Genomic DNA, 14,643 nt, shown 5'->3' with positions numbered 1-14,643 from the left:
CCCACACAAGAGGTTAGTGAGTAAAATTAGGGCGCACGGTATTGGGGGCAAAGTACTAGATTGGATAGAGAATTGGTTGGCTAATAGGAAACATAGGGTAGTGATAAACGGCTCCATTTCGGAATGGCAGGCAGTGACCAGTGGGGTACCGCAGGGATCCGTGCTGGGACCGCAGCTTTTTACAATATATGTAAATGATATAGAAGATGGTATCAGCAATAACATTAGCAAATTTGCTGATGACACAAAGCTGGGTGGTAGGGTGAAATGTGATGAGGATGTTAGGAGATTACAGGGTGACCTGGACAAGTTAGGTGAGTGGGCAGATGCATGGCAGATGCAGTTTAATGTAGATAAATGTCTGGTTATCCACTTTGGTGGCAAGAACAGGAAGGCAGATTACTACCTCAATGGTATCAAATTAGGTAAAGGGGCTGTTCAGAGAGATCTGGGTGTTCTTGTCCACCAGTCAATGAAGGCAAGCATGCAGGTACAGCAGGTCGTGAAGAAGGCTAATAGCATGCTGGCCTTCATAACAAGAGGAATTGAGTATAGAAGCAAAGAGGTGCTTCTGCAGCTGTACAGGGCCCTGGTGAGACCACACCTGGAGTACTGTGTACAGTTCTGGTCTCCAAATTTGAGGAAAGACATTCTGGCTATTGAGGGAGTGCAGCGTAGGTTCACGAGGTCAATTCCTGTAATGGCAGGATTGCCTTACATGGAAAGACTGAAGCGACTGGGCTTGTATACCCTTGAGTTTAGAAGACTGAGAGGGGATCTGATTGAAACGTATAGGATTATGAAAGGATTGGACAATCTGGCAGGAGGAAACATATTTCCGCTGATGGGGGAGTGCCGAACCAGAGGACACAACTTAAAAATACGGGGTAGACCATTTAGGACAGAGGTGAGGAGAAACTACTTCACCCAGAGAGTGGTGGCTGTGTGGAATGCTCTGCCCCAGAGGGCAGTGGAGGCCCAGTCTCTGGATTCATTTAAGAAAGAATTGGATAGAGCTCTTAAAGATAGTGGAGTCAAGGGTTATGGAGAAAAGGCTGGAACAGGATACTGATTGGGAATGATCAGCCATGATCATATTGAATGGCGGTGCAGGCTCAAAGGGCTGAATGGCCTACTCCTGCATCTATTGTCTATTGTTTATAGTACCTATCTGATATAGGGCTTTGGTTCATTAGTTAGAACATGTCTGATTTCCAATAATTGCATAGATCTTAATGCAAAAATACTGTAATGGTTAAATACCTGCATTCATTATAGATGGATGATGTGCAGGACTGAAATTACTTTGTCACACTCCTTAGTTGTTTTAATGGGGAAATGCATTGCATGGTATCACAATGATGCTTACAAAAATACAAAAATATCAGGTTTGATTCTCAGTCTGTGATAAGTAAAGTGATCTTTCCAGTGGTTACAGCTCAAATATAACATTTTGCCTCAATGTCTTTAGGTTAGAAAGAGAGCAGTCATCGATGTGGACATTTCTGAATGGTGCCTATTGGTATTTTCTGAGAAGTCCAATGTGTGAACATCTGGCCAAGCTGTGTCACACCTGATACTATGCATTCACAGTATTATTTCCCATTAATTCCATTTTAAAAATATCCCGTTGTTGTAGTTAATGGGAAGATGTCTGCAACTGTAGCTGTAGCAATAATGACAGGAGTTACTTACAAATGTTATGTTACACACTCAGTGGTCTAAGTGGGGAAAGATTCAAATCCCATCAATCTACCAATGGCAGGCACATGGCGTTTGAAAGTCTCAAGTCATTTGTTAGGTTTAGGAAGTTTCCAGCAATGCATCTGATCCCTGTCAGTCTACCAGTAGCTAATTATGCATGCTTTGAAATCCTGGTAATCTGATACTTCTGAGAAAGATGTATCTGATCCCTGTCAGTCTATAGATAGGTATGGACGCATGTTTCAATCGTCTCATTTGTCTTAACAGGTGTAGGTATGGTGTTAGGTATGTATCTTTTGTCTCCAGGGATAGATACTTATCTTATATCACTAACCTACCAGTGGAATTGACAGACATGTAGAACGGGAGGTGATAGTGAATACATCTATGATCCCAGTGCTCTGGAATGGCTTCTCAATTCTATTCAGTTCAATTCAAACTTTATTGCCAATTCTGATAGTTATTTTAGATACAAATATCAAATTGAATTGAATATACTGTAGCATAACATTTGCAGTGAGTTACAATGCTGCAACAAAATTAAGGCATTCAGATATTAATGAAAGCAATTTTGAAGAAGTCAACTCAGACTCGAAATGTAAACTCTGTTTCTCACTCCACAGATGCTGCTAGAACTGCTGAATTTCTCCATCACTTTGTTTTTTTAATGAGACAGCAGTCTGAACTTGGCAGTTTTATCAGAACTGCATGACAAGGTGCCAGATCTTTACAAATCAGCTGTTAGTTATGTCAAATACACTTATGATCAGCCATGCCAGACAGCTCTTCCTCATTCCTATACCTAATGAGAAGTTCTATTTCCTTGACTTTATTCCCACAGAACTTATTTCCCACAGACTGCCCAACTTAACCTCCTTGTGTCCCATGTTAGCTGATATTGTTCATGTTTTCCTCTTCTCAGGTGTTATCCCCCCCCCCCAATTGTCATCAACTGCCTCCTCAAAAAGCACCTTTGTGCACCTCTTTGACTCTCTCTGCCTTTCTAAATTACCTGCCAATCACTATCTTTCCATTTCTCTGCAAAATCGTAGAATATACTGCTGATTCCCAAACGTATGCCCTGCTTTCTTGCACAGAGGAAACTATTCCCTGACTCCATTCGCCGGTCCCCCCAGCATTCACTGAAAACTGGATGGTCAGCATTCCCCTTCTCCCCCTCCTCCTGCTGAAACCTAGCCACCCCTGTAGTGATATTGTGCTGGGGTAGCTTTACTTGAGTCAGAGTGGGACTTGTAGCCTCATCCACCCGAGTTCCACCTGAGAGAAACGATCAGCAATCCCCAGCAGCACTTGATTTAAGATAGAACTAAAAATAGTTTCCAGAAAACAAGTATTAGGGATCCTTGACTTCAGTCAAACCTAGGGGTTCTGTATGAGCTTGCTGAAAGGCCACAGGGAATGGATCAGGAGTGAAGTCACACACAGCTAAGTTTTAGAGGTGTCGGGAAGCTTAAAGAGGGGCTTAATCTTCGGGTCAGGTGCCTCTACTGGATGGGTGGGTGAGCATTTCCTGGCATGACCTGTCCACCTTGTTTGGGGTGGGGATGAGGGGGGGATGCCTATAAAAGGTGATATTTTCATATGGAGGTGTCGTTCCATGCTAGAGTCTAGTCCACCACGCCCAAAGAAAATTGGGAGGCAGGAGCAGGGGCAGGTAGATGTGGAAATGGGTCTGTTTAAAGGTCTTTATGCTATTGGAGCTCATTGCTGTCATCATAATGGCAGTAAAACAGGAAAGATCCTCTAAAACTCCCCTCACAGCTGTCACATGCCAACCCCCCCCCCCCCACCATGACAACCTAAGCCCCTCCACTTGGCCCCATCCTCCCAGTAGCCCAATGCCACTCTATATCCTTTTACCAAATTTCCACAAACAATTTTTCATCCGCCTTTTTTGTTGGCCCATTATGTTCTACTCTCAGGGGTTGGACACTGAATTAGATACAGGGAAAATATAGATTCATTCCCCAGTTTCAGGATTTTTAATGCGCTGAATGTATTGAAATAATCTGCATTTTTCTGGCAGTTGTGGCTTGCTGGAGTACAGCAGTTTAGTTTATGATAGTTAATTATGAATGTGACTATTAAGCTGGAAAACCAAGCTTGTTTCCTTCATGACTTCATTTCATTGGTTTACCTGGTTTTCGTGGCATGCATTGTGAGTACAAATTGGTAAAAGATCAGCAAGACTTTTGGGACCTGGGTCAATAATGCAATTATTCAATAATACAGAAAGACAAAGAGATTTGGCAAGGAAGCCGAAATTAAGAAAAAGAGAAAATGACAGCTGAGCATTTGAAAAAAAATAAGAGTTATTGCAGTCTCTGGGAGTGAGAATCTAGTGTTTCCATTGTTCTGTTCCTGCATTTCCAATATGTCCAGTGATATGTCAGGACCATATATCACCCTGTTAACAGGAATCTTATTGCATGCAAGAGCAGTCTCAACTTATTGTGCTGGAAAAGCATAACTGGTTAGGCAGCATCTGAGAAGCAGGAGAATCGACATTTTGGACATAAGCCCTTCATCAGGAATGAATCAGAAACATTGATTCTGCTGCTGCTGAGATGCTGCCTGACCTGCTGTGCTTTTCCAACACCACACTCTTTCGACTCTGATCTCCAGCATCTGCAGACCTCACTTTCACCTAAACTTGTGGTCAAATTACTCCGATTTACAGTGAAAATCCAACAGAGACATGTGCGTCACACAGAGATTGACTGCACCTTCCCATCTTTGCAATGCTAATGGAAGAATGGTGCAGAACCTGCCACAATTTATGGCAGAAATCCACTAAAATGATTTCTATTCTTCCCCACAGACTGGGTGTTTGATCTTACACACTAAAAATTGGACGTGTCATAAATGCCTTTCAAAGGAATTCTAGCCCATATTTTTAACATGAACAATGGGCTAGAATCTCCACTGCAGTTTTCCTCATGCATTGTTGTAATGTTGTGGAATTTATTCTGGTCCTGTGCTGGATTTACTGTGGGAGTGGCAGCATTTGACAAATTATGGCATCAAGGTGCCATAACAAAACTGGAAAAAAATTAGAATCAAGGGTAAATCTCTCCATTGGTTGAAATCATATCTGACACAAAGAAAGGTGGTTGTGGTTGTTTGAGATCAGTGATCTTCGCTCCAGGACAGTTCTGCAGGAGTTCCTCAGGGTAGTGTCATAGGCATAACCATCTTCAACTGGTTCACCAATGACCTTCCCTCCATCCTATGATTAGAAGTGGGCATGTTTGCCAATGATTGCACAATGTTCAGCACCATTCATGATTCCTCAGATACCGAAGGAATCTATGTCCATACTCAGCAAGACCTGTGCAACATCCAGGCTTGAGCTGACTAGTGACAAATAACACCTATCGCATTTCCAACGTCCCTCCCCCAAGTCCCTCCTCCCTACCTTTTATCTTAGCCTGCTGGACACACTTTCCTCATTCCTGAAGAAGGGCTTATGCCCGAAACGTCGATTCTCCTGCTCCTTGGATGCTGCCTGACCTGCTGTGCTTTTCCAGCAACACATTTTCAGCACAAATAACATTTATGCCATACAAGTCTCAGGCAATGGTCATCTCCCAAAAAAAGGGATCTAATCATTGCCCTTGACATTCAGTGGGATTACCATTGCTGAATCATCCATTATCAACATCCCAGCGATTGGTATTGATTAGAACCTGAACTGCATTTGCCGTATAAATATGCTGGCTACAAGAGCAGGGCAGAGGCTAAGAATCTTGTAGTGAACAACTCGTGACTCCCCAAGCCTGCCCATCATCTATTAGACATAAATGAGGAGTATCGCTGAACATTTTACACTTGCTTGGATAGATACAGCTCTACCAACACTCAATAAGGTTGACACCATTCAACAAAAAGCAACCTGCTTCATTGGCACTGTATCCACAAACATTAACTCTCTCCTCCACCAAAACTCAGCAGCAGTGTGTACTATCTACAAGATGCAATTCAGAAATTCACCCAGGCCCTTGAGTCAGCACCTTTCAACCCATCTAGAAGGATAAGGGCAGCAGATACATGGGAACTCTATAACCTGCCGATTCCCTCCAAGCCACTCACCATCCTGACTTGAAAAATATATCACTGTTCCATAGTCACTGGATCAAAATGGTGAAAGTATTGTTAGCCTACCTACACCAAATGAGCTACCAAGTGAGTAGCTCAGCATTACCTTCTCTCGGGCAGCTCGGGATGGACCATACATACCACCAAAGCCCACCTCCCTGAATGAAAATTCTAACTATATGACTCTGTTTAAGCTTTTAACACATTCACGAGTATATACATCACAATTCCTGGATTCATGGAAAAAGAAGCTTTGTGCTTTAGTATTTTGACACATCATTTGTGTTATACACCATATAATAGTAGGCTGCCCCAAGATTTCATCTCAAACTTCTTTTGAGTTGGCCCATCTCAGCTTTAGGTTCAATACAGCAACTATAAATAGCCTGCCTATTCCTGAGCAACATATAAGCATACTAGCTTGAATTTCCATTTCTGACCTCTTTTCAATGATTCACACTGAAAGAACAACATGGAGATCAGCAACAATGCCCAAACCCTTGATGAAATTTCACCTTTTAATCCACATGGGCAAGGCAACTATTTTAATGGATTGCTTCAATAGCATTTAAAAAAAAATTACAAATACATTTAACATGCAAGTTTGTTCTTATTTCCCAATACTTATTTTGATTCTTCAAATTGTTAGATGAAAACCCTTAAAATGGCGCAGGAGAATCCTCACCACATCGAAGTGCATCTTGACAAGCTATACCAGATGTATAGGCGCTCTTTTGCTAACATGGTAGAAGCCCAACGGTAAGTCTTTGTGTTTTTTTAATTCAAATTACATAGTAGGCCTTTAATTTTTGTATTGCTCTTTTCCCTTGTTCTGTTATGGAATTAAAACAAAACTGACTGAGAAGGCTACTGAGTGGAAATTAGAAAATAAACAGGAAAATGCATAAACCTGTCATAACGTGTTCTGATATTAAATGACTTACAGACATTTGCTTTGCTTTTATTGAGAATTTGTATAACAGTGTCAGTGTATTAGCACCAGACACTGTCTGCATGTCAGTGGATTCTGAAAGACTAAAGAGAGTGTTGATACAGTTCATGCTCTGGAATCATGAGCTGCAGTACTCGATCTGAAATTGGAACGATAAATTCTTTTAGTCACATGAATAAATAGGTCACAGTAAAACAGAATCCTGCCGTCTGCGAGAGAAAGTCAGCTACCAATTCAATTCTGCCTTTATTTGCATTTGAATCAGGCTGAGGGAGTTGTTTTGCTTTAAAGGAGAAATGTGCCCTTTGTTGTAACAATTAAAGCCAAGGTCATTTTCCCATTCCCCTTTTATCAGTTAAAATGGACATGGAAATGACAATAAAGCAGAAAGTTTGTTCTACTGACTGAAATGTAAATGTGAGCTTTGTTCATGTGAATTAAGCTCACCATCGCACCTCTTAATGTAAATTTATTCATTTCAGTTGCATATGTTTGGAGATCTTTAATTGTGTGGCAGCAGTTCCATTTGCTCAGTTATCTAGTTACCAGAAGGAATGGGCTTGTACACTAAATGTAATTTTTCTTTGAGATTTCAACTATCTTTTAAAATCAAAATGCAGAAAATAATTCATATTACTACTGCTGAAATGTGCCTGCCTAAATGCCAGGTTAGGATCATATGATATCCACCACAGCTGGACATACTGCTAGCACCCACGGCCAAGGTTCACAGATGAATTTTGGATACATAAATAAAGTACTATATGATGGCCATTTCCCCATTCACAGATCAAAGCTCAATAGGAAGCAGCATTGCCACGACAACAGGAAGGGAATGGTGTGGTGTGAAGGAAATGTGCAAAATAAGCCGTAACAAATCATTCTTAATCGTAGGCAAGTTGTTGGGGTTGAAGAATACAGTTATCTTCTATATCTTACATTACCATCATACAGATTGCCAATTACATTTCCAAGGGTAAAAACAATGACTGCAGATGCTGGAAACCAGATTCTGGATTAGTGGTGCTGGAAGAGCACAGCAGTTCAGGGAGCATCCAAGGAGCAGGAAAATCGACGTTTCGGGCAAAAGCCTTTCCTTTTGCCCAAAACGTCGATTTCAAAGCTCCTTGGATGCTGCCTGAACTGCTGTGCTCTTCCAGCACCACTAATCCAGAATTACATTTCCAATCCAAGGATCTCCTTTATTTCACCGTCTATGATACAGTGGGTCTACTCTTCAAATAAAGTACACTTTATAAAGATTATGCAGAAACAATAATACTTTTTTAGCATATTTTCCTTGAAATAGCCACAGATCTGTTTCCTGCACAAGAGAACTAGGTCTCAGATTGTTCAGTAATGCTGCTCTAAATTATTTAATGCTCCAAACTTTCTTTTGTGTCTGTGCCTGGCCTTAGCTTCAAACCTTTTGTTCTATATTGTTGCAAAATATCAGGAACTTACCAAGTTGAGGAATTTGGGGCACAAGAGTATATCTTCCTGTTCTATGATAACATGTTTGAAATTGATGAATCATCTGCCACCTTAGTCCAATTTTATAATGCTAGAATTCATTCCGTAAACTGCAGTGTAAAGCCTTTGCTTTCTAGTCAAGTAACAACTTCCTTAAAAGCATCCCCAAGTGGAAAAAGACAGAAATTCTGAATCTTACCATTGCAATACTTCTAACTATACTTTTAACCATAATGTCCTAATGATGGTACTTTGGCGTTGTGTTCACTTATGCTTGAATAGGCTCCTTTGAAGCATCTTGGTAAATTTATTATATTAAAGTCATTAGATCAAAGTTCTGGAACTATTCCCTCCCTGACGGCATTGTCAGTGTACCAACACCAAATGGGCTGCGGCAGTTCAAGAAGACAGCTCACCACAACCTTCTGAAAGGAAATTAGGGATGGGCAATAAATGCTAGCCAAGTCAACAAAGCCCACATCCCTGAATGAGTAAAAAATTAAAGACAAGATACAAATTCAAGCTGTCGTTTCAAAGTAAACATTTGTGCATTCCAATGTCGATGCAAGAGATACTTTTAGTTTCCCCTTTCCAAGTCTGTACCAAATTTATGGAGATAGGTAGATGTTTACTCATCACAGGTTCAATTTAATTTGGTTTCAATTTAGATCAAATTGCACTAAATTTAGAAATGCTACAGATTAAAAGACTAACCGCAAGTTTAAACTGAAGGAGACAGTGGATGGCACAATTTGTTTGAGCGTTACGCCAAGCAATAATAAATATTGGGAATAAATTTCACCATACTTTGCTTTATGCATTGACTGTATGAAGTCAGCAGATAATGCTCTACATGTAGGGTACTACAGATTAATCAGAGCACATTAATTCAAAAAATTGAGCACAATTATATCTTCGGCAAATAAAAATGAGAAGACTTTAAATTATGATTTATATTAATATGTACAATCTGTTCAGTAAGCTATGACCGCGTCAGTTTTTGTTCAAATTTGTTTTTCACTGTTTGGTGCTAAATTGAATAGACTGCTGGAGAGAAGTGGCCACTTCATGGAATTTGAAGAGCCCAGCATTCAAGATTTTGTAAGTAATCAAACCGCTTACATTATACTGTTTACCTTTTCAGGATCCATACCCACAGCACCCAGACACACAAATTACTTAATGTAACATAAATGTCATTGCTAACAGTGCCATTACTGAAACATATGTGAACAACAGTGTTAACCACATCCAACAGTCCTATGTAGGTTATTTATATCATGTGTTACACAAAAAGACAAATACGCAAACTTTCATGTAAATTATTGGGAATTAGTTCATTCTTTCTGCATCTTAGTTCCTTTAACATGTTAAAGATTAAAGACGACTAGACTATGAATGTAAAAGAATTGTACAACAACACTGAGCTTTCTCTAACTTTGTGTGGACTGAACATTATTCGATGTGCAGTGATGTTATACATTCATTGGTAGTAATTTTGTCCATTTGAGCTTTAATACAAAACAGAAGTCAAATTTTGAAAAAAATGCACAATGTACAGCAAAAAAACCAGTCACTCCATCCAACTGGCCCAAGCTCCACATGACCTTCCTCCCACCTACCTCATCCAAGTCTCCATTTGTTCCTTTCTTCCTTGTGTACTTATTACTTACTTCAACTTCTCCATTTGATGCCAACATTCATGTTCTCAACATTGTCGAAGTATAAAGTCTCTTCTAGCCATGTCTTGGCTTTATTAGTTAATGTTAGGTTTATGAATCTTAGGTTTGGACTAGCACACAAGTAAAAATATCTTCTCTAAGTCCACCCAATCAAAGTCCTGCATGATATTAAAATCTTCTATTATTTACTCAAGCTTTCTCTTTTCCAGAGAAAGGTCACCAGCCTTTCCTGATAGTTATAGCCTTTTACTTTGCTGTCATCCTCAGAACCTCTTTTGCATCTTCTCCAGTGTTTTTGTTTGTAATATGGAAATCAACCAGTGACGCCCAATCACAAAATCACATCGAATGGTACACATTTTATTTTGGGATTTGCAGTCACAGCTTGATCGTATACTGCTTATTAAAAGGTAAAAAGATAAAGTCGCCATTGTCCTAAAAAGGCTGCTGTCTCATTAAAGAGAGATGACTGGTTGTGATTTACTCTGGAAGCCACCACGCCTGAGAAGGCAGACCCTCAGCTGGTACAGGAATTGAATCCATGCTGTCGGCATCATTTTGCACCGCTAACCAGCCATCCTGATCATCGCTGGAAGCACCAAGACGTGGCTTGGCTGGTGATGAGATGGCCACCTTTATGTGTGGCTGCATCAAACTGTGCGTGGATCCCCGGTACGCAAACACCAAGTGTCACTACGTACTGAGGTTCTACCTGTCCCCGGTGTTGCGAAGGATGGGCCTGGCCTCGCTGCCGCGGAACGCTCCGAGTAGTTGGACCGTTCAGTATCACCTGTCCTTCGTGGAGAAATTTATGAGGAAAAACACCTTTGACCACAAGTCCATCAGGAAGTGGTCAGCACGTAGATTCCTTGAGACCCTTCGGGAAAAGGAGAGGGCGGATCCTGTCGAGCGGTTCCCTGAGCAGACTGTCAAAGCCATTTGGCAGAATGCCTCATCGCCAGAACTTTCCAACAAGCACCAAGACGTGGCTTGGCTGGTGGTGAGAAGGGCTCTGCTTGTGAGATCCTTTATGCACGCCCGGACTCTCTGCCGCACCGCACGCTGCCCTCGAAGTGGCTGCGGGGGGGACGAGACTGTCACACACCTCCTTCTGGAATGTGCCTATGCAGAGGAAGTCTGGAGAGGAATGCAGTGGTGCTTCTCGAGGTTCGTCCCGAGCAGCGCCGTGACGCGGGACTCCGTGCTCTACGGCCTGTTCCCCGGGACTCACACCGAGACGAACATTAACTGCGCCTGGAGGATCATCAACTCGGTGAAGGACGCTCTCTGGGCGGTCCGAAACCTGTTGATCTTCCAGCTGAAGGAGTTGACCCCGACTGAGTGTTGCAGACTGGCACATTCCAAGGTCCAAGACTACGTGTTGAGGGACGCGCTGAAGCTTGGGGCAGCTGCCGCCAAGGCGAGGTGGGGAAAGACCACCGTGTAAAATCGGCCTGCCGAAAGAAGAACAGGGGGCCCATGCGGACGTTTTTTTGAGCTCTGCTGATGCCTCAGCCAAATATATGTATATGTACAAGATTGAAAAATGCACAGGATTGTAAATGACAAGGATAAAGTTGAATCTGTGTTTGTAAATATGGACATATGTATGGCATGATCCAATGTACAGACCATCAAATCATTTATGAATAAAGTATATTTTTGAAAAAAAAAATGTGTACTGCCTGCAGGATTTCCCTGGGGCAGGCTACTTCGATGTGACCTTCAGAAGCGTGAAGCAGTGCGAACAGCTCCTGAAGGTCTTCAAGGAGAAGGAAGGGGAGCTGCTGTTTTCCGTCTTGTCAGCGACCCCATTGTGTGTGCTTCCTGCACAGAGGAATCGGGTTGTTACAATCCATATGTACAACCCTTACGTTCCAGCGGATGATGTCCTGACCTTCCTGGGAAGGTATGTCCAAGTTGAGGGAGAAGCCACTGATGTGATCGACCCCTTTGGGAACTGGACCAGTAAGCGGCAGGTCAGGGTAACTCTGAGGGCTGATGATAGTGGGAACATCCTCCACCCACCCTCGAGCTTCACAATTGGAGGGAGCAGAGGCTACCTGACATATGCAGGGCAGCCGAAAGTGTGCCGAACCTGCGGGAAGTCGGGACACATGGCGGCGGATTGCAAAGTGACCATCTGCAGGAACTGCAAACAGGAGGGTCACTTGACTAAGGACTGTCAGGAAGAAAAGAGCTGCAACCTGTGCGGAGAGGCGGGCCACATGTATAAGACCTGCCCAAGACCGGGGGGGGGCGCCACTTACACACAGATGGCTGGAGGTGGCAATGTGAGCCGTGGACCCCCAAAGACCAGTAAGGTCCACCCGGACAGCAGGGAAACGGAGTCTGGTGGCACCCAGAAAGAAGAACAGGCTGGAGTGGAGGAGGCGGCAGCCAGCAGAGAGACACAGCAGCTGATCCTAGCTCTAGCTGGGCAGATGGAAGAAATGGAGGAGGAGGTAATCAAGCAGGCAGAGGAGTGGATACCTGTTAAAAACAGGAAGAGGAAATCTTGCCAGGCCCCCAAAGCCTCCCAGCAAAGGGGGAAAAGACAGCTGCACGAGGGAGGAACGGCCAGCTCTTCGGAGCGGGAAGATGGACGCACAGAAGGCCATCACCACCAGAAGAAGAGACAGAGTGTCGTCGGTAAAGAGGAGGGCATTTCCTCCCAACCAGGAAACAATGGACCCCCCGAAGTCCACCCTCCACCCAGTGAGAACCAGGGGGTACCCACTGCCCCACAACTACAGGCAACCGAGAGCTGTGATCCTCTGACAGTCCCATTGTCAGACACAGAACTGGACAGGGAGGACCCTTGCCTTGGCTCAATGACACCAGAGCGGGTAAATGACCCCAGTGAGGAGCTGGATAGCTACCTCAGCCCAGCGAAGGTCCAGCAGTTCGTGCTCACCATGGGGATGTGGACAAGCTACCCCAGAAACAGGACAGTCAAATGGACAATGGTAACCCCATAAACTGGGGGTTAAAGAAGTTTCATTTGCTTTCATATAACAGGGGATCCACTCAGTAGGTGGGTTCCGCTGAAGCCACAGCCAAATACCAAGAGACTGGATAGTTAATAAAGGTAACTGTTAATAGGATAACTGTGAATTCGATTAATTCAATTTGTTCTTTGTAATGTTAAGACATGCAATGTATATAAATATGAACGACATGGAAAATTGTACAAGTACCAAAGGTTTATTTACATGAATAAAGTATATTTTGAAATTAAAAAAAAGGTGAAGGAGTTGACCCTGACTGAGTGTTGCAGACTGGCACATTCCAAGGTCCAGGACTAAATATTGAGGGATGCACTGAATTTTAGGGCAGCTGCCGTGAAGGCACAGTGGGGAAAGACCACCGTGTAACATCTACCTGCCTAAAGAAGAACAGGGGGCCCGCGCAGTCATTTGGGCTCTGCTGACGCCTCAGCTAAAAATGTAATCGTACAGACCTGTAAATAGGAATGGTTACTCTGTTTCAGTATGCAAACAAATGGAATGTTTACATATGTATGGCATGTGCTGTTGTATAGATCAAAGTATTTATGAATAAAGTATATTTTTGAAATAAAAAAAAGCAGATGTGTACTGCCTGCTGGATTTCCCTGCGGCAGGCTATTTCGACGTGACCTTCAGGAGCTTGAAGAATTGCGAGCAGCTCCTGAAGGTCTTCAAGGAGAAGGAAGGGGAACCTCTGTTCTCCATCTTGTCGGCGGTCCCATTGTGTGTGCTTCCTGCACAGAGGAGTCGGGTTGTAACAATCCAGATGTACAACTCCCACATCCCAGCAGCAGATGTCCTGACCTTCCTGAGAAGATACGTCCAGGTCGAGGGAGAGAGTACCGATGTGGTCGATCCTTTTGAGCTCTGGACCAACAAATGACAGGTCAGGGTAACCCTGATGGAACATCCTCCACCCACCCTCCAGCTTTGCCATCAGAGGAAGCAGAGGTTAGCTGACATATGCAGGGCAGCTGAAAGTGTGCCGAACCTGCGGGAGGTCAGGCCACATGGCGGCGGATTGTAAGGTGACCGTCTGCTGAAACTGCAAGCAGGAAGGCCACCCGACCAAGGAATGTAAAGAGGCAGAGAACTGTAATCTGTGCGGAGAGGCGGGCCACATGTACAAGGCCTGCCCAAGACGAGGGGCCGCTACCTATGCATAGATGGCCGGAGGTGGCAACACGAGCCGTGGACCACCTAAGACCAGCAAGGTACCACAAACCAGCACGGGAACGGTGTCTGGAGGCACCCAGAAGAAAGGGCAGGCTGTAGTGGAGCAGACAGCGTGGAAGTGTAGCAGCCGATCCAAGCTCCTTCAAGACAGATGGAGGAAATGGAAGAGGAGGGATCAAAGGAGGCAGAGGATTGGATTACTGTCAAAAGCAGGAAGAGGAAACCTCCCAAAGCCACCCAGCGAAGGGGGAAGCAACACCTACATGACGAGGATACAGGCAGCTCTTCCGACGTGAGGACGGGCGCAAGGAGGGTCGTCACCAGAGGAAGAGACAGAGCGTGCGGGGAAAAAGGAGGGCAGCACCGCCCAAACAGGAAAAGGCAATCTTTCTGAGGGGACGGTTAGGTACCTACCGCCCCACAGCTCCAGGTGCAGTGGTCCTGTGACAGCCCCGCTGTCAGATGGAGAACTGGACTGTGCAGACCCTGGGCCCGACCCGAAGACACCAGAGCAGGGAAATGGCCC

At 43.8% G+C, this 14,643-nt stretch overlaps 1 protein-coding gene across 4 annotated transcripts in view; it reads left to right on the top strand.

Annotated features, from left to right (window-relative positions):
- LOC140483090 (uncharacterized) overlaps positions 1–14,643 on the top strand; it is a 163,042-nt gene that overhangs the window by 133,782 nt on the left and 14,617 nt on the right. For all 4 annotated transcript variants that reach the window (XM_072581029.1, XM_072581027.1, XM_072581025.1 and 1 more), the window contains 2 exons: positions 6,473–6,582; positions 9,292–9,349. In XM_072581029.1, the coding sequence (XP_072437130.1) occupies positions 6,473–6,582; positions 9,292–9,349 (168 nt within the window). The remainder of the gene's footprint in view (positions 1–6,472; positions 6,583–9,291; positions 9,350–14,643) is intronic.

The sequence above is a fragment of the Chiloscyllium punctatum genome, chromosome 11, assembly GCF_047496795.1.
Source record: "Chiloscyllium punctatum isolate Juve2018m chromosome 11, sChiPun1.3, whole genome shotgun sequence".
In the NCBI taxonomy this organism is placed as follows: domain Eukaryota; kingdom Metazoa; phylum Chordata; class Chondrichthyes; order Orectolobiformes; family Hemiscylliidae; genus Chiloscyllium; species Chiloscyllium punctatum.
This window is presented reverse-complemented; position numbering and strand designations above follow the sequence as displayed.